The sequence below is a fragment of the Myzus persicae genome, unplaced genomic scaffold, assembly GCF_001856785.1.
Source record: "Myzus persicae strain clone G006 unplaced genomic scaffold, MPER_G0061.0, whole genome shotgun sequence".
NCBI lineage: Eukaryota > Metazoa > Arthropoda > Insecta > Hemiptera > Aphididae > Myzus > Myzus persicae.
This window is the reverse complement of record NW_019103680.1, coordinates 63829-84628: the sequence shown is the minus strand read 5'-3', so window position 1 is coordinate 84628 and position 20800 is coordinate 63829. Positions and strand designations below refer to the sequence as shown.

Here is a 20800-nt window from a genome sequence, read left to right as displayed (position 1 = left end):
TTTTTGTTATTAATAGTAACCATGACAACGAAAACCTTACGAAAAATCGGTCAGAAACATTTAATTGTGTATTCAGCCCAAAACCAAATAATATTTGTTAAAAAAATATATTGTCTGTTTTTAAGTGTATTTTTGAGCCCCTCCCCCTATTATTATTTATTTCTAAATACGCCTCTGCACACAGGTATTTTTGGCTCACGAAAAACGCATATTGTTTTGTTCGTAAAGGATTGCCATTGGTTTCAGAAAATGAAATAGTTATTATACCTAATTATTATCATTTTATATAATTTTATTTATATTTGGTCAAAACTAACCAAATTACCGTTAAAAATACGTGTATAGCTTACACATAACAAAGTAACAGGGTTAATCCACTGGCATTATTTGATTTGTCACGGGAACCGCTGTGGAGGATCAGCCAGTAGTATATAATATAATAGTATAATATAATATAATAATATACTATATTATATAGAAATTGTATGTTTATATTAAGTAGAAATATACCGGCTTTATACACACCTGGTGGCTGAACACTGTGCCATGGTGAAAAATTAAGGTTCTATTCATACATTATTGTGTAATATATGCTATATGCTATATACCTAAGTGGTATTATGACAGCCTTTTTTGTAAAGCTTATTCTCAAATAATTTTTTAGTTGACAACCACAAGAAAAAAAACAACACGATCCTTGAAAGAAATCTTTTATTTGTGTTGTTGTATACAATTTTGAATATTTCAAACTATACTTTAGTATACTATTGAATTGTGTAACTATACAGGGTAATGGGTACCTATGGTACACAAATGAAAAGTTAATAAAATTACAATTATTATCGTACACGGCAATATATCAGAATATAATGTATATATGTATTAATCGCCGTTTATCCATCCGTCTATTAGTGTTAGTGGTTCAGCGTGTACCTGTTCAAGTCATGACAAGGATGTCAAGTATAATATGTTTAAACAATATTAGGATAATGATGAACTCGGCTTGTATAATAGCAACGTAATTGGGATTTAAGAGACATATTGTACATTTAATGTATCATAATATACGTGTTGTGGCCGCGGATATACGCTATTGTTAAAATTAAACCGATTCGCTGAGATTTGGTTTAACTGTAGTTGTACTGCAACACGATCACCAAATACGAAATTACACTGATCACTGCCTGGAAACAGACCATATTTTGAAAACAAACGAATTTTAAAATACCTATTATTGTATTTAGCCAACCGCAGAATTGTATATTTTTTTGATTTCTATGTGTTGTTTAGTCTATAATTTTCCTTACCGATGATAAAAGCGTCTTGTCCACCGTCACCATACCACAGATGTCGAATTTCACTTTGCTATGTCTCAGACGCCGAGATAATCGTTTCATCTGAAACGATTGACACGCTTATTATTATAGATATTAGATAATAATATATACACTGCCCTAGCTGAGCAAAAGGCCCCATAAGTCGATAAAGTTGACACAGTGTGTTACACTTTGTACTGTTTTTGGAGGATAAAACAATAATCATTAGATTACAAAAACATTAAGAACAATTTGGCTAAAGAAAATTCGTCACCCGAGCATTTACAGAGATTGGTATGCATGCAATAATTTGGAAATATGTATATTTTATACATTATGTATAAAATCGTATTACGTACCTCCCAACAGTCACCGTTTACGCCTAACGTTTCTCTTGCGATCTGAGCCAAGTCGTGTAGACGATCGTCCTGCAGTGCAGTATAGATAAACATCATTATAAATTCTCTTTACACAGACTATTTTATATTAGTTCGCGCTGCAGGCTAAAAACACACACATTAAATGATACACGTGACACACGACACACTCAACCCCAAATAACCAAGTATAATATAATATATACATATAGAGATCCTGGGCCAGTAACTTTTAACAGCTTCTGACTTTTACGTAGCCGGTTAGTCAAACTTTTCCAGAAAGAAGAATTGTTCAAAATATTAACTTTATTTATTAAGTTATAGGTATTCTTAAACCAGTTATACCCATAATTTGATTAGAACTTTAAAGAAGTTTAAAAAATAGTTTCTAAAGTAAATACCAGTTTAATATATTTATACGTATTAGTGGCTTTATTTCCTATACTAAGTACTACTAACAACAAACACGTGTAAAATATATTTCTTATATTTCAACACCATCGAAGCATCAAAATATCATCATCGATTATGAAACCTATTTTCCTTTGGTATTCCGATAAACTCGATTTTAAAATAATATTGTATAATAATAAAACAATCAATTTAGATGTAGTTGAAATGACTGGTTTTTTTTTTTTTAAATCAACGCCTAGCTTAACTAATACCTATTTATTATACAGAAAATCAAATTAAAAAATGTAGGTTCTGTGTTTAATTTAACGATATTTTGATGTATTATGAGTTACAATTTATGTACAATAATAAATATAATAATGTCCTAAAAGCTATTAATTTGAAATGTCCATCGAGCGATAAAATATAATATTGTTGCGCGCATATGCAAGGTTCAGGACCAATACGGTGAAAAGACACTCAGCCTCGGAACATATATTATTAAATAATAGATATTAATGGCACCTACATACTATATCCATAGACAGCACATAATATATATAAACAGACAGCAAAAGTACCCATATATACCTGGTCGACGACCGAAGAGGCTGCGAAACACACCAGAGCTATTCTACCGGCGCAGTTCAACACCCACGAAAGGTGCATGATGGCCAGGAGAAGAGGTGCCCCTCGAGTCCTATAAGCCGAAATTGTGTCGAACAGACCACAAATCGTGTTGAACATGTAACACAGAGCGTTTATCAGGACGCGTTCCTCGCAGACGCTGCACGCTAGGGTCACGCCGTGCATCAGTTTTCCGTACTCCACTTCCACCCGGTAGACGTCGTCTGCCAAAAATAATACGATATTGTCATGATATTATGAGTGAAGGTTCCGTACGGGTGGACTCAGGATTTGATTTTTTTTTAACGCGAGGCAACCTGCATATCATGTTTTTAATTTCACACTGTGAAGTAGAATATTTTTTGGAAAATCTTGATGTTTAAAATGAACAGTCCATCGAGTATTGAACGAATGGCTATTTTTTAAATTAAAAATCATTTAAAGATATAAGATACCGGGTCTTTATCACTTACTTGAGAAAAGAAAATTGCATTTAGTAACAACCGATGAAATACGGGTCCCAGATTAATGGGCTTGACTTTTAGGGCCTCGATATTGCGAAATGTCAAAAGATACCATACACTCCCCACTGCGAGCGACCGTGACTTAATGTATTAGTATACAATTATACTGTTTTATCGATATACAGTAGTCGCCGCTTATTGGACTCACTTTGGGACCCGACAATTTGAGTCAATTAACCGAATGAGTCAATAAGGCGAATGACTCAAAAACCTAACCTAACCTAACCGTGCGAATCGGGACCAACCGTTTTGAGTCTAATATGCGAATGAGTCAATTAACCGTGAGTCCAATAAGCGGCGACCACTGTATATATCATGTTTATTCCCCATGGTATACTTACACCTGTGATTATAATTATTGCTCGCCATGATCATTGCCCAGGTCGGCATCTCAGGCGAAATCGTCATCTTCTGCAAGACTTTGTTTAGTCTTAAAAATCCGTCTTCGAGACTCCAACAAAACCAAGCAAACTGAAGGTCTACAGTCAGTATTCCCAATTTACAAAAATCCTAAATCACCGAATAAATAACTGGTATAACAGTCATTAAACAAATTCATTTTTCTGGTACGATTTTCAACCGACTTGAAAGAGTAGGTTGTACTCGGAACCGGCTTTCTTTTGAATACCCGGAAAGTTGTAGGAAAAGCACGCCGGCACTAGGTTTCCGACGACTAATACAAATACGATTACGACTCTCCACGTATCTGCAGACATATTTTAGAAAAATTTCATACACTCCATTAATTTTCCAATGACTCGTGGATTTTATATCCGTTTATACTTGTTGACGTTTCCGGTGGCGGCAGCGTCGTAGATACTTCTATTTTTCTGCCGATCAGCGGAAACAAACAACTAAGTAAGCATATCGCATTGTAGGTCCAAAAATCAAAATGTATTATTTTTTCGAAAGCCATGTCTTGTTTGGTTTTCTGAAATCATTATTCGATAAAAATACGAAATAACAGTAAAAACTTAAGTAGAGCTTGGACAGGATACGGATAATGTACGGCTACAGCTTATATGGAATTTAACGTAAAACATTTTCTCATCTCCAAGGCCCAAGCTTGTATAACATTATTATTACCTATACAGCTAAACCATTATTAGATACTATCGTATAAAGTCCTGAAAATTATTCTGCAAGAGGGACTTTTTAATGATTTTTTGAAAATGTCTAAATTTTTGAACACATACAAACATAAAATAATGAAAGATGGGTTGCCTACCACCCCTTTATCAACATAAAACATAACATTTACATAGTTCTTTTCAAAATTCTTACATCAGGTTCAAGGTCTTAAGGGTATTAACAAGATTCAACACTTACAATATATTAGTAACATCACTATTATTGTTACCAATGTATAACGATGTCATTATGGAATTATTGGTTAACTGTTATTACTTAATAAGCATATTAAACTTTGGCAACTAATTGCTAATAATCGATTTAATAGACGAAAAACGACTAAACGTATCTACTAAGGTTAATGGATTTTCGAAGGGGAATGTCCACTTGGACCGGCTCTAGATTCGGTATCGTTAATATTTCCAATGTTGTACTAAGGTATTTCTTGAAGTACGAGCTATACACCAAAAAAATGCCTTTATATACTATATATAAAACTAAGAATAAAAGAAGGAAAGAAACACATCACCCTAAATCATATACAGACTATAGGGACAATGTATCAATTTAGTTTTAATTATCTCTTCTGCCATATAATCTAAAACTAATTACGTATTTACGTGATATATTTTTTTTCACCTCAGTATCTTCCATCTTCCAAGGTTTCATTACGTAATCTATTTGGTTGGCAACGACGGTTAAACACCATAACAATGAAATTGTGCACGCTATGACCTGTGCTCAAAACAAATAATTATTTATATTTCACCTGTAATATAATACTTTAAAAATTAATTAATTATTATGATATAATTAATCGACCGAAAACGTCCGATACGGTGATACACTGATAAATGATTCAATTGAGTTATAGGTATTATAATCTATAATCTGTTATAGATTATAAATTAAGAATATATTGTATGTTTTTTTTTAAATTTCAAATTAAATTTGAATTTTCATTACCGTATGCGTTTTCGGAATGATTGTCATCCATGTACCGAAAAACAACGATACGTAATAAATAAATTTATAAACATGGTTTTCAATGAACACGTCATTCATTTTAAACTCAATTTTACAAAATGCTAGTTATTATATATAAATGGATTTTTAAAATAAATATTGATACAAAAAAAGTTTGCTACCATAAACTTATTGTTTGCACAAAACGTAAAATAATAAGAAAAAATAATATTTGTTGTGGAATTTACAATAAAATATGTTTATTGTTTTGTGGCTTACTTGGGAATGGAATCATATTTAGAACGAAGTTTTAATGATAATATATGCTTTATATATTGAATCAAACAATAACAAATAATAAACGTTTAAAATATTTTCTCATGATCATATTATTATTTCTATCTCCCATCTATATTTTATATAATGTTTTAAATTAGTAATAATATTTAATTAATATTTTGATTGCAGATCGTGATCTACAGATTGGTCATCGGCCAGCCAATGTTGTCAAGGACAAAAAATTGAACTTTGTCACCTGGGAACCGTACTTTTGTGTTCTACTGCAAGACGAACAGACATTAACTGCATATAGAAGCGAGGAATTATCCGTAAATACTTTTTATTTTATTACAATTCAAATATATGTTCAGTCTCTTACTAACAATTTAAATTAAATTATGTATATTATGTAAAATATAATATTTTATCCGATGTACATTTTTAATAAATTTCCTATTTTATTTCTTAGATATTCCCTGGGACTGCGCTAAGGACAATAACGCACGCTTTTAAGGTTGGTGCTTATGGAAATAATAGAATGTATCTATAGTTTTCTTTTTAAGGTACCTAGTCCGAGATAAATTTATAGTAACGTTTACAAAATATGCCGATAAATTAATATTTAATATTTAGGGCTATGTTTTTTATGCATTTATTTGGTATGGTATTTTGCAACGTCCTTTTAAATATTTGGATAGTCAAATTGTCTAGTATTTATACAAATTACTTAGTTCTTTGCATATTTTTGCAAATATTTGGTATTCTATATATAGGGTTTATTTTTAAGGGGGATTGGAATGGATTTTGTCCGACGCCCAAGATCAAAATGTGACGACTATATAATATATTAATAATTATAATAATTTGTTACAAAAATAGGCAAAAGGTTAGATGCCACGTCATCCTAATTAAAAAAAAAATGATGTCGCCTACACATAAAATTATTTTATTCAATTTATTTTTTTGTGTATTTCTTTCCTTTCACTTAATGATAGTTTGGAATTTATTGGTAAATTAACTAGATAATTTTATCGCATATTTTAGCATGTTTAAATAAAATTAAACACATATTTTACTATTTTAAATTGCATATAAATTCTAGCCCTATTTACAACTTAGAAGATAGCATGGCATTAATGTAATATACTATAGGTATGAATTATAGTATAAAACAATGAAATAGAATTCTCGTAGTTTATAGTAAACACGAAATCTCTGACTACCTACCTACATAATATTTGTTTGGCTGTGTGGAAGTAATTGCTTTTATCGTGGCTATTTACAATGCTTGTGCTTCTAATAATTATTTAAGTATTTTTTTAAAATTAATTTATGCTTATATAATAACAATTTTTAATACATTTTAGTACTTAACATTTAACATACAGATTGGAGACGTAATTTTTGTATATTTAATATATTTAACGTATGCATATAATGACCGCATAGATACTTCATATTATTAGTATATTACTACATAATATAGTATATTGTATAATATTAATATATAATAAACAATTTCATCAAAGTTATAAAAAAATACAACACAATCAATCACAGTATAATACAATATTTAGAAATAAACATAAGGTTGATTATAATATGACATTTACTTGTGATTCAACAATAGAAATATTTATATTGTCTCCATTTTAGTTATACAAACAGTTACATAAGCCTGTAGAATTATAACAATGTACCAATATTTTAAAATGAATTGTACAATGTAGGTACATATTATATACTATTATGTACTGTCGTGTACACCAAAAAGTGAAAATGGTGTGATAACTTGAATATCACAAACCGATCATTACAAACATTTCAGTTTGAAGTATTGATTCATATTTTACAAATATTTATAAATAATCAGACATCAAACAAAGCATGCTGATATAGATACCTACACATTGCGTCATAAAATGACCGAACTCTTTTAGTAGTTAGTGCTTAATTTGATTCGGTCCCGGATTGTAGTTTTTTGTCATCAAACCAGTCCGTTCACCAGTCATCACCGACCTGATTTCAATATTTTCTCTACAACCACCAGTCCGTGGCAGCCTATTTGTATGGGTACCTACTTAGAACGGACATAAGCTCGCAAAGGCGTCGCGGTTGGGGTAAGCCAGCCATGTGCAGGATTTGCAAGTCCACACGACCACACCCTACACCGGACGAGTCGTGTGTTAGTTGTTTTTTGTGTCATTCGAAATAATAAGTCGCCAGTGACTTATTATTCTGGATAGGACCCAAGCTTATTTGTGACATGTATATAATTGTCTTTAATCTTGAGTGTTAAATGTTTTCATATGCCCATGTTTGACTAGTGTTAAAATATATTATGCATAACCATTAAACAGAGACATTCAATATTTCATCATCAATATTGGTGTCACCTCCGTCCACCCACTACCAATACAATCACAGTTCAAGATGGGTCTGGTCCAACTGCGGTATACTGGTATGACTGGTATCTCAATACATTGATTACTTCCAGAACAATCATAATTTATAACATTAACTTGAAACAGCACTATGTATTAGCACTTTAAACTACCTATTGTATTATTGTCTATAATATTGAGAAGAAACTTTTAAAGTTCCAACTTTGTATCGAAATTGTTGTATTATGATTCAGGACCGAGAGCTAGTGCATATTTTACCGAATAATTTATAACTTAAAACAGGTGGTCCGAACTGGTTCGACACAGTACATTCACAGCCTCTAACTTTTTTTATTTAGCTCGCCCTAGAAGATTAAAGTACTTGTATAAACTATTTTATTTGATAATTTTAAAATATTTACAAGTGCGATGAATTAAAAAAAAAAATTACAATAATATTAGGTGTAAAAAAAATGTATCAAATTTCTAAAAAACAACGCTAATCGTTAAATTAATTCAATAAATTAGTAGATTTCAAATTCAAATATATCTAAATAACCTTATCATAATAATAATAATAACTTGTGTATTATATATAATAATAGGTTTGTTATAAAATGAAAAATGGAAAAAATTATTATTTTAATTTGCAAATAACTGCATAATGTAGAATGGAAGGATATTTTATTTATCTGTTTCTATTTTTACACAATGAGTAATTTATAGATAATGTTTGTAAATATAAAATAGCACTGTCTATGTAACTCAGAAGTGTGTATAGACTGTCAGAATAAAGAAATAATTTAGGATCAACTTAAAACTAAAAACCATTTTATTGCACGTTTTCAATGTTTAACTACCACATAATATTTTAATTGTTTTGATATTTGCATTTTATATTTAGGATGGTTTTATCACTATTATGAAAGCGATAATTAATTATTAATTATTCAGGTGATCGATAAACCATAGTAGTAATATGCCTTTTTTATGATGAATAACTGCCACATGAAGGGGAACCGCATTAGCATTACTTCCCTTCAAGTAGTTAATTACACAATCAGTATATAATTCAATTAATTTATTAAGTAGGGACCTAATTTTAATCGTGCACCTTAAAGAATGTGGTGTATGGCAGAGAGAATCTCATTCTTAACCTACAACAAGTAACAAGTTACTTTCGGACTATCGAGCAATACTTGTTCATCTACTGAGTAGTAATTACTGACAAACATGTTGTTTGTTGTTTTGATTAAATAGTAGGTAACAGTTACTCGAATGATTAATATTTTTTATCTATTTATAATTTACATATTTTTCATTTCGTTGTCTCTACGACTCAATGCGATTAATGAATAACAAATCAAGTAAGTAATTAAGTAAATTTTTCAATATTGTTTAATTTTATATATACCATTGTAGATAACACTTTATCGTTTCTAAATAATATTTGCGTTAAAATAATTAACATCGGTAAAAACAGTTATTGTAAATATTGGTTTATTATTCTTGGATCATAAAAGATAAAACAATCGTAAATTCGTGAAACTGCAGTTTTAAAAAAAAAATCATAGACATTGTGATAAGTATTATAAATAATAATAATTAGCGAAGCTATTAATATTATCACGAATTCACGTTTGTTAAACATTTTATAGATAATAATTTATTTCGTGGTAGTAAAATGTGTACTCCAAGTTTAACCAAACGCTTTTCCCCTTTCCAACGCAGATTGTAATATCGGGTAATGAGTATTTTGATCATGTACAATAAAATGTCACAAAAACAATACAATAATCATACAGTTTAATAATATAATACGATGTTTAACATTAAAAGACTGGCGAATGTGATACTAGTAAGTGGTTCAAAATAACGATGTTTCGTTATCATTTGAACGTTTTGACGGTCATATTATACTAGAATATACATGTATAATGTATAAGCATCCGAGATTGTAATTTTACGAATTCATCAATCATCCGATCAAGGGTCATCGAGATTAATATACAGATCAATTTTATCACACAAATATTAATTTTCAGTACTATTTAACCGTGGAAACTTCTGCGGTTATTGATCAGTTGATATAAAACTACCGTCCTGTTGTGAACTATTGGATAAATCTATCAAAACAACAGTATAATATAATTGTCTTGAAGTATTGGTTTTCAGGTAAGTCAAGTTTTATTTATCTTATTAATCTATAGTATCAATTTTCAAAAAATTGATCTAACATTTTTTTTAAATAACTATAATTCTCCTCAATTATTTTCAATTTTAATTGGAAGTAAATTAAAACAGTTTTGCTAAGTATTAAAGTAGGTAGGTACTAAGTATTAGTCTCAAAACTACTGTATACAATTAAATAATGATTCATTTTTTTATAAAAAATGTTATTGTTTTAAAAGATTGTTAATTTTAATATTGTCTCCTTAAATTATTTCTGCATAACTTTTTGCTAATTTTGTTTATAAAATTAATATTACTACGTAGAATTATGACTCTACAAAACTTATCTATGATGAAATCTACCCGAACCAATAACAAAATCGTTTTCATTTATATTACAATACGGGCTGAGGCCCAAAAACGTAGAGGGATAAATAATACATAGATTATATATATTATACATAATTACATAGATTTGATAATATATTAAATATAATAGATACTAATAAAATACCCGGTTGCTGAATAACTTTCGGATAGTTAAATGTGGATTAAACATTTTTTCAAGACATTACCATTCTAGTTAATAAATTTAATTTTGCATATATTAGACTTTAGTGTATTTGATAATATATATTATATAGTATGTATTTTTTATAATTGCATATTTATGGAGAATATAATTGATCTTTATAAAAAACTTTTATTTTTATCTCGCATATACATTCATTAATAAGGTTATTTTTTCTCCTCATATTATAGGCACATTTGTTAACTAATTTATTATTATTTACATTTGTACATTGTAAACTTTTAATATTTTACGCACACTATTTATACATCATATATTATTAAGACACTACTCCCCAAGCTATAGCTTATATTATATTAATTATATTCATAATTTTGAATGTTTTCATATTAAATTCATTTTTATGATTTACAAGTAAGTATTTTCTTGTTTTTGTGTATCCAGTATCTACATAAGTGAATGCATATTTAATTGATTTTTTGCGCATTAATTCAACTCTGCATTGTTTAGTAAACACATACAATTGAATATCCTATAACTTTAAAAAAAACATTACTTAAAGAACAGTTGGTGCAATAAATTGTTATTTTTTATTGCTCGAAGTTTATGAATATTTAGTAATATTCGGATGTTTTAATAACTTTTTTAAATCGACATTTTCTTATTAACAATTTGGTTTTCAAATAGATAAAAAATGAATCATAAAAATTGTAATTTTCTAATACTTTCGCAGCTTTGTTATTCAAATGCATTAACTAATGAAAAACTCTGATTATCATCCAAATGAGCATATTATGATAGTTCATAAAAAAGTGCAAACAATGGCAATATATATGATACATACCTACTTGTATAAAATGATACATCGTAAAGAGAAAAATGGATACTAATTTGTTGATTGAATAATTTTTTTAATTTTGTTTTATTACAATCATAAAAATATTTATATTATATTATTTTTTCATATAATTATCGATATAATTCAAAACACTAAGTGCACCAATAAATTAACAATTGGATGTTTTGTATTACACGCCATAGGTACATTTGAATTAAACAATAATATTGATTTATCAAAATATTGTATCTAAATTAAAATGTGTACAATTTTGTAAGATTGAATAGCTTTCATTTGTATTTAGTAAAAATAAAAATGTTAACCATAAATTTATAAATTAACTGTAGATTTTCTATATTAGGTCTACCCGTGTATTATCTATAGCGAATTTTTGTTAGGCAATTAAATAAATAATAATGAATATATGTTTTTTTCCACAGTAAAATTAGTTTGTGATAATGCATCTCCTTATTGCTTCCGGTCTGTTAATTGTTTGCGGAATTGTTGACGCAACTTTTTATAATCCAAGAAGCCAGGCATTTAATCAGGTAATTGTTTAGAACATAATATAATATTCGTAGAAAATAAATAGGTAGATTTATTATAATTTTGTATCTGTTTTTCATTTATTTTTAGTTGATGGAAAGGCGGCAAAGATCTATAGGACTCCAATATCCTTATGGATATCATTACGTAAGTATTCTTTCCTACTAAATAATACTGAGACTTGGGTCAAAAAGGGCCAATCTCACTTTTTTGATAAAATAAGTAATATGACCAATCATTTAACATTTTATACACTTTCTAGTTACTGTTGCAATATCAAAAAAGGCCATAAAAATGTGTTTTATTCTTAATTTCCCAAAAGTGATTAAAATTGAGATTGCTCCTTTTTGATCCAAGCCCCAGAATTATATATTAATTAGTCTTGCAATGTAAACAATATTCGTGTTGATTTCATTACAGAATCCAATAGAGCCGTCAATCAACGACTTAGATGGATTAAGCGAGGCAGTGGATTCCAGAATCAACGAGTACAAACCGATATATGAGCATGTCAAAATGTCTACCCATGAAGTGAATTCGGTTCCAAGAACTCATTCATATAATTCAAAGAATTCTCTCTACGATTCGGAATATATGACCCGGCAGGACATTCCTAGTTTATTTCCGGAAGATAGCTATGATTACAAATACCTAGGTTCCCCATTGAACAAATATCTAACAAATCCATCAACAACAGAAAGAAGCATTCCCATAAACCTAGTAGCTATCAGAAAGACATCTGTCTTCGGCTACGGATTCCCAACATACAAATCTCCGTACCCGTCGGATTCTGTAACAATAGTAAAACTATCGCCTGAAACGTTAGAACACGAACCAACCCCCACGACTACAAAAAATCCATATGATTTTTTATTCGTAAAACTATTAAGTGAAAATCAAAACGAGGTAAAAAATTTGGTCAAAGATGAATCAAATTATGAAATTACACAAGAAACCCCGACTAAAGATGAATTGAATCCCTTTAATTCAGAAGAATCTCAGACTGTGGATCAATCGAACATACTGGTGCTCGAAGAAAACCTAACTGAAGACAAATCAAATTCTATAACTACAGAAGAAACCCAGACTGAAGACGAATCGAACTCTCCGGTGTTTGAAGATACCCCGATTACAAACGAAATCGAATCGAATTTAATAGTAGAAGAAAATCTAACTGAAGACAAATCAAATTCTATAACTACAGAAGAAACTCAGACTGAAGATGAATTGAACTCTCTGGTGTTTGATTCTATTACAACAGAAGACGAATCGAATTCTTTTACCACAGAAGACGAATCAAATTCTATTACAACAGAAGACGAATCAAATTATATTACAACAGAAGACGAATCGAATTCTATTACAACAGAAGACGAATCGAATTCTATCACAACAGAAGAAACCCAGACTGAAGGCGACGAATCAACATTTACGACTTCTCAGGAAACAACCACAGCTTTTAAACGAAATCCTCTAAATTCTGATTCTGTATACGATAGAGATATGCGATTAAAAATAATGGGAGTATTAGAGAATTACCTGAAATTTAGAGAACAAGAAATGAACCGTCAGTTTACGACCATAGACAATATTTCTGCAAAATTTCAATCAAATGTATTAAGTGATGAAGATATGAGCCAACCATTAGTTCCAAAGGTGGCCAATGAAGCTGAACAATTTGATGAATACGATAGTAATAACTATAATTAAGAATAATATTTTATTTTACATTCATTACATTTTATAATATAGCATTCGTATGTATCTGCATTTGTTTGAGATAAAACACATTTCATCGTTAAAAAACGACTATTATCCTCTTTTTTATACTAAACAAAACTGTTATAATATATTTAAGTATAAAGAAACTCGTCAAATAATATTTAATACATATTTTCGTTGTTTAACTTAATGGACTTAAAAGAATAAATGTACTAACTACTGACCACTGAGTGTAGCATAATTTAAAACAATTATTAACAAAAGTAATGGTAACGTTATTATTATGGTTTTATTTTTATATTTATAAAAAATTTATAAATTTATTTATTTTTAGTACTTTAGGTTCGATGAAGTACTTTCTACGACGTACAACTATATGTAAATCTACATATTTTCACATCGTTATTTAAAATATTAAAAATAGTCAGTATATTAAACTAAGATAAACGAGAAAATATTTTGAATAGTTAGTTACATATGATAAAACTGTCTATATTTGTGTAGTAAATCAAGAAAAATATGTCCAAGTGGATAGCGCTCTGTTGTACATTAAATGTCGTGTAGTGTAATGGATGTGTTAAATTTGAATTCAATGATAAAACATAATAACGATTCTGAGTGAAGACATGTGTCATCCTATATTACTAAGTATATTTTAAGATATTATTGACTATTGTTATTGAAGTATTTCATTTTTCTATAAGTAATACAGTAGTTTGAATTATTTTTTGCTAGAAATGTAATGTTTGAAAGTTTAATTGTGTACAATGTGTAAACATTATAATAATATAGGTTCATTAAATGTTTCAAGTACCCAAAATAACATATTTTATCGTTATTCTTCGTGATATTTTTTAGATTTTTTAGTTACAGTATGAACTACCTATAAGACCTCCCCTTGTTTTAAATTGTCAATCCTTAACTTTAAAAATGAAGAAATTTTTTATTTTTTTCAATTAAGCATTATCCAAATTTTCGTGATTTTGATAAATTGTGTCAAAAATGTTGTTATAAAATAATAAATATTGGTGGAAAATTGTAGTAAGTATACGATTATTCGATTTTGAATTTAAATAAAATATGAAACTGGATTTGTTATCTATTAATCTAGTTGGTACTTTTGAAAGGTTAAAATTGAAAATTTTCAGTAGTTTTCAAAAGCATTGGAACCAACAAACAAATAATTACACAAAATCTGTTTTAACTAAATATTATAAAATGTTATATGAGAGTTTCTGTTTCAAATTTTTATAACATTGGATATTTTTTTTGTTTTTTATTTATTCTCATTTCAAATGTAGACTAGATTAGAGATACTTTAACAGGGAATAATGATTTCTTGATGGCAATTTCAAATTAAATCTTTTCGGCATCATAAGTTATGACAACAAGTTCATAAGTTATTTAACCTACTGTATTGTTGATAGCAAAATAAATTACTTTAATAGCAATAATATCATGAAATTTACTTAATAATATAGACTGACTGACCGTCTTCGCTCAGAGTCGTTTTTCGTATGCAATGATTAATTATTGAATTCAAATTTAACATATCCATTACAATGACCAACTCAATACCTCATATACAGCAGAGCAGTATAAACTTTCCCACATTTTTAGTGTAATAATACAAAACTCTATTACTTTTTAATTTAAAACGACATTTGATTTGATTGTTACCAAGTCTCCTGAAAAAATTATTGTAAACAATCAGAAAATAGTAAACTAGACCATAACTGTAAATTATTTGACCACCGAGTAATGTTACTATGTACAGACTACAATACTATAGGTTATATGATGGCTATAGGGTTAACTCATAAGGATTTTAACTATTAATTATTATTTGTATGAGTATGACAACATATTATATATATTTTTTAGAACTTAAAATTTAAAAAAAGTTTATGGCTAACTAGTAAGTAACCTCTATGTTATAATACAGTAAGATAATTTAGTGATCTCGTATATTCTTGTCATCAGGTAACTGTAATGGATATGTTAAATATGAATTAAATGACAAATCATCAGATACGAATACCTAATGATTCTGAGTGAAGACGGTCAGCATATATTACTAAGTTTATTATATTGCTATTTTAGTATTTTATTTTACTACTTCGGTAGTAATATGGTAAGCGTTCTACGATTCAATAGACTAGCTTAAAATTAATCTAAACATTTTGAAAATGTCATTCCGTCCAGTAAGACAAATGTAAAGTTTCCAAGAACACTTTTGAATTAAAACAAAAATAACTAAAACTTGTATTCTTTGTTTAAATATATAATTTATATTTTCTTCGAACTTTGTTTTCAAATCTAAAAAAAATTGTGCATTTAGATTTTTTAAATTTTTTTTTATTTTTTTTTTAAGTTTCTGTAAGAACTGCTAATATATAATACTGTATTTATTGTTCAAGCTTTAACTAGAAAAATTGAACATTTTAAAGATAAAAAATAATTTACCAACTTTACGAATTTTGTCAACATTTTAACTAGTATACAGGTTACACAACTAACGTATTGGAACATTTTTATTTGTATATACAATATAAAGTATATCAGATGTAAGTCACTACATACGTAATACATGAATACATTATACTCGTTCCATCATGACGACTTATATTTTCTGCAGTGTAAATGTGGTATAATGATATATTGTACATTCCACAGTTAATTCAAAGACTTTTGTCTTGGTGTTCGCTGTAATATAATATGTATGGTATCGCTATTTCAAAAGCTAAGCGACTGAAGAATGAGGATAAATTATTAATTAATTAATTAAATAATATAAAATACTTAAATACATAAGTACCATAGGCATACGTTGTTTCCATAATCAAACTAAATCACTGCAGAGGCACAAAACGCATACATCGTCATGCCTATAGGTATCGACGTGATCATATTCACATTATCACATTAATGTTTTTTTATCTCAGCGGCTAGCACTCTCAGCTTTCTCACTATAATAATGATTAATGGCTATTTTTTAATACATTCAGTATAGCTGTGTAAATTATAAATGCATAACACATTATAATACAATTTAATTACCTATATTAAAATATTAAAACTTTTTCGTTGTCTATATAGATTGGCGATTCGCTGTTCGTCGATCTTCCCCGGGTTCGGCTAGATGGTGGGGCGAAAAAGTTCCGTCAGCGATGGGGTTACGAGTTGATCAATCAGCCTCCCGTCCTGTTTGAAGAAGATGAAGACCAAGACGATGACGACGCTCCAGACAGTGCGTCACTGCGCGAGACTACAGCTAGACCCATTGCGGCCGTTTGCATTCCGCCTTCCATGGGTAAGTCATTTAAAGTACAAGTAGCACATTAAGTTAAACCACTCGTTAGACGAATAACAGAAAGTTTATGTTTTCTGCCGTATTTTCGCTAAAAGAATAGATTTGGTATGAATTTAAACTGTAATAGTGGTTTCAGATTAATATTTAATCGGCTGCATGTCTAATTTTTGTGTATTGAAATGTTTAGAAAAATATATTAGAATAAGATATAATTAAATAATAAAAAATAATAGAATAATTAATATAATATTATTGTGTTATACAAAAAAGTAAAAACTTAAAACTATTAATGATAAATAATAGTACAAAGTATAATCTTTTTTCCTGAAAAATTGCTGTGAACGAAGTTCAAATTATGTAAAAAATTAGTTTTTTTAAAATATGTTTAAACTTTTCAAAATAATGAGCGTTTATTGTTAAAAGAATTGCTCAGTATTATTATAGCATAATAGTATGTATTCAAAGTGTGCTGACTGCTGACGAACCTTGCGTTAAGAATGACTCTCACAATGATAATACATATACTTACAAAAAACCAAACACTTAAAAACATAACTGTACATTATGTGACCAAAAAAATTATTTTTTAACGTCTAGTAAAAAGAGATTTTATCCACCACTTTTCGTCGATGTTAATTGAGATGTTTAGTGTTCATACAACAAGCTCCTCAAAACGGTCATCGCCGCGCCGTACGTTTTAATATTAGACCGAATTCTTCAGTTCTCGTTAAAAACTAACTACAACGGTTCTTTGAGGAATTATCGACTGAAAATGTTATTAAGATAATCAATTTGTTTGTATAATTGTATATTTGTATGAAATGTAACGTTATGACTATGGTTTTGAAGATTTATTAAAATGTTTAAGTTTGAACGTTGTAGATTATACCTACGCTTATTCTTATTTGGGTCTCTAAAGATGAATCAAAGAAAGTACTTTCAAATGTAAATTTAGAAGAAAAAACTTGAATTTATCGAACTAAAAACGTTTTACTACTATTTATATAATTTCATTTGCGTAACTTATTAAGTAAAAAAACATTTAACTCATTATTATAACCACACTCCACAATACTATTGAATCTAGTATTATAATATATTATATTAATAGGTCGGGTAATATAGAATCATTAGTCTAATCTACTAAAATTCAAAGATAACTGATTTTAATATAATAATATTTATGTAGGTATACTATTTAATTACAAACAAAATGTATAGACTAAATTTATCACAAGACGTCATTTAATCTTTCTAATAAAGAGGCCAACAATGTATTATTACCTAAAAGGTTACCTCAAATAAAAACAAATATACAATTTAACTACCTACTCGGGCTACTCATAATAAATTCACTAATGTGTTATCGATTGAATTCATTTTTTAAGATGTACACAATTTAGTATAATGATACTGTGATGTTTTAACTATAAATATCTACATTCTACCTCAAATTGTTAACATTTATAAATATTAAATTTATTACATATTTACATATGCCTGTAATATATGCCATAATATGTTATATATTTGAAGTCATAATGTATTCGTGATTTTAATGAATTTTGCAAAAAATTAACTTCAAGTGCTTTTAAAACAAAATAGTGTATTTGCTCTTGTAAAAATTAGTTGATAGAAAAATAACTGTAAACACTACTTATACATTTTCTAAGAGAGCGATAACTTCAATGTGTGTTTTGACACTATAAATTATAATATAGAAGTTTTTGAAATTGTGAACAATTATTGTAAAATTAGAGGATGTACATCAAATTAGTAAAGACTTAATGCCATAAGGGCATATAGTATGTATATATAATACATACTATCCATGTTATAGCTTTAAGTGTACCGATGCAATATAAATATTTGAAAGACTAATTAGTAATTACATAGAAATAAAATAGAAAAATAATACTAAAGTATAATCTAAAAAAAAGTTGCAATTAATTCATGCCTCCATGGCTCCATCCGTTTATCAGAGACAGACGTCAGTGGGTTCTTACGTTACATTTTTACTTTTTTTTTTATGTGTACGTAGTGCGACACAAATTACAGTAAAATTTATCAAAATATTATTAGATATTTAGGTTCGTCATAAATTAACAAATGTGAAGAAAAAATAGCATTGAGAATAATGGGTTGTATAAAGACGTTTTTGTTACCTATTGATAAATAAATTAACGAATAACAGTCGAATAACACCATTAAAAAAAAGGTTAGTTTTGTATTTATACAAATATACAATAGTTTTGAATATGTTAAGAACTACAGTTTACTGAGTTTAGATGGTACATAGTACCTACGTCATAGACTCTGAACTCGTAACCCTAACCCACGTGTTTTTGTTTCTATTGTCAACCAAACCAAATCACTAAACAGTTGCAGATGGATGTTCCTTTCTAAATTCTGTGTATACATCTATACTGTATAATTAATGTACAGACTCACAGTATACATTTCAAAATCATTCAGCTGAACAAAATATGATATTTAATACAGATGAGACTCGTTCCTCGTTCCTCAATCTCAAAAACTCACAAATCAAATAATTTAAAAATAATTAGATAGAAAATAAATATACGCTAGGTACATGAAAAGCTATGAAGGTAGATTTAGTATTATTGTACATATTTTATACCTACTATTAGTATGTATAATATGAAATTAATAATATTATAAAAGTACAAATATATACAACTCTATGTGACTATGTATGAGTAACTTATTACGATATAGGATATAACGTATAAATTGGAGCGGAGGCGTGCGCGTTGACAAATGTTGTAACTTATAACAATATATTATTATAATATGATCGTCGATGTCAGTGACTTAAACAGCTGGATGCACAGCGTTACTGAATAATAAGACATAATAATATAGTCGTTATTTTACGAATTCCACATACAACACAACAGCAGAAAACGTACATTTGTTGTGTCGTTTTTTACGTCATTTGTCGTACTGATTTATTTTTCTGAAAGCGTAAGAATATTACATGCAGTTAATTTTTTTAATTTTTCAACCATATCATTGTATTATTTAAACTTGGTTTAGCCAAATAAATTGCACAAAAATATATAATAGTATCTAATACCTTAGTAACTGTAGTACTCGAAAAGCCCTTACACGCATGTATCGTTACATACTATTTTTTAAATACTCATAATATAGGTATTTTAATATTATATATTATTATGGAAAGCATTCAGTTTGTTGTTAGTTCGATATAACGCCGTATTGAAATACCTATAGATTATATTGTTATAATATTTATATTTTATCATTTTATGTACCATATATAGTATGTGCGAATGTATCAGGTAGGTAGTATAAATTATAATATGTATACGCAGATCTGAGTTTGAATAATAATAATTTAATAAAATAATAATTGATGATATTCTTATTGACGAATAATGGTTTATTCCGTTTTTATACTGTTTCGTTTAAATAGCAATAAGAAATTGAAACGAAACACACGACTCGCCTTATAAAGTCAGGCACGTAATAGTTGTACGTCTTATCGTTATACAATATGTAAAATACATACATTATATTAACCTAACAGAGTAATACATGGATTTATTTTGTTTAGATTTTAGTAAAAATTACTTGTAAGCATACTATTATGTCAACCACACGGCCTGTTGCGACCATATCCCAAGAACACGAAC

The 20800-nt window shown here is 28.5% G+C and overlaps 2 protein-coding genes and 1 long non-coding RNA gene across 5 annotated transcripts in view; 2 read left to right on the top strand and 1 right to left on the bottom strand.

The window, feature by feature from the left end:
• Positions 1-20800, top strand: part of LOC111035014 (probable Ras GTPase-activating protein) — a 141642-nt gene that overhangs the window by 60572 nt on the left and 60270 nt on the right. For 2 of the 3 annotated variants that reach the window (XM_022316495.1, XM_022316491.1), the window contains exons 2-4: positions 5803-5942; positions 6083-6127; positions 16907-17120. In XM_022316495.1, the coding sequence (XP_022172187.1) occupies positions 5803-5942; positions 6083-6127; positions 16907-17120 (399 nt within the window). The remainder of the gene's footprint in view (positions 1-5802; positions 5943-6082; positions 6128-16906; positions 17121-20800) is intronic. The other variant, XM_022316493.1, reaches the window with a different exon arrangement.
• On the bottom strand, positions 698-1446 carry LOC111035017. The gene is made up of 2 exons (XR_002604603.1): positions 1308-1446; positions 698-1184 (listed from the first exon to the last, which is right to left on the bottom strand). It is a non-coding gene; the product is annotated as an uncharacterized LOC111035017 (long non-coding RNA).
• Positions 10044-14325, top strand: LOC111035015. The gene is made up of 4 exons (XM_022316497.1): positions 10044-10172; positions 11980-12087; positions 12176-12232; positions 12506-14325. Exons 2-4 carry the CDS (start codon positions 11998-12000, stop codon positions 13793-13795), a joined length of 1437 nt encoding a protein of 478 aa, XP_022172189.1. The 5' UTR covers positions 10044-10172; positions 11980-11997; the 3' UTR covers positions 13796-14325.

What these genes read in the sequence shown, in the direction of transcription:
- LOC111035015 (XM_022316497.1), top strand. Translation starts at nt 11,998, where the DNA reads ATGCATCTCCTTATTGCTTCCGGTCTGTTAATTGTTTGCGGAATTGTT. An exon ending in GAAGCCAGGCATTTAATCAG is followed by an intron (nt 12,088 to 12,175) that starts GTAATTGTTTAG and finishes ATTTATTTTTAG; the next exon opens with TTGATGGAAAGGCGGCAAAG. An exon ending in ATCCTTATGGATATCATTAC is followed by an intron (nt 12,233 to 12,505) that starts GTAAGTATTCTT and finishes ATTTCATTACAG; the next exon opens with AATCCAATAGAGCCGTCAAT.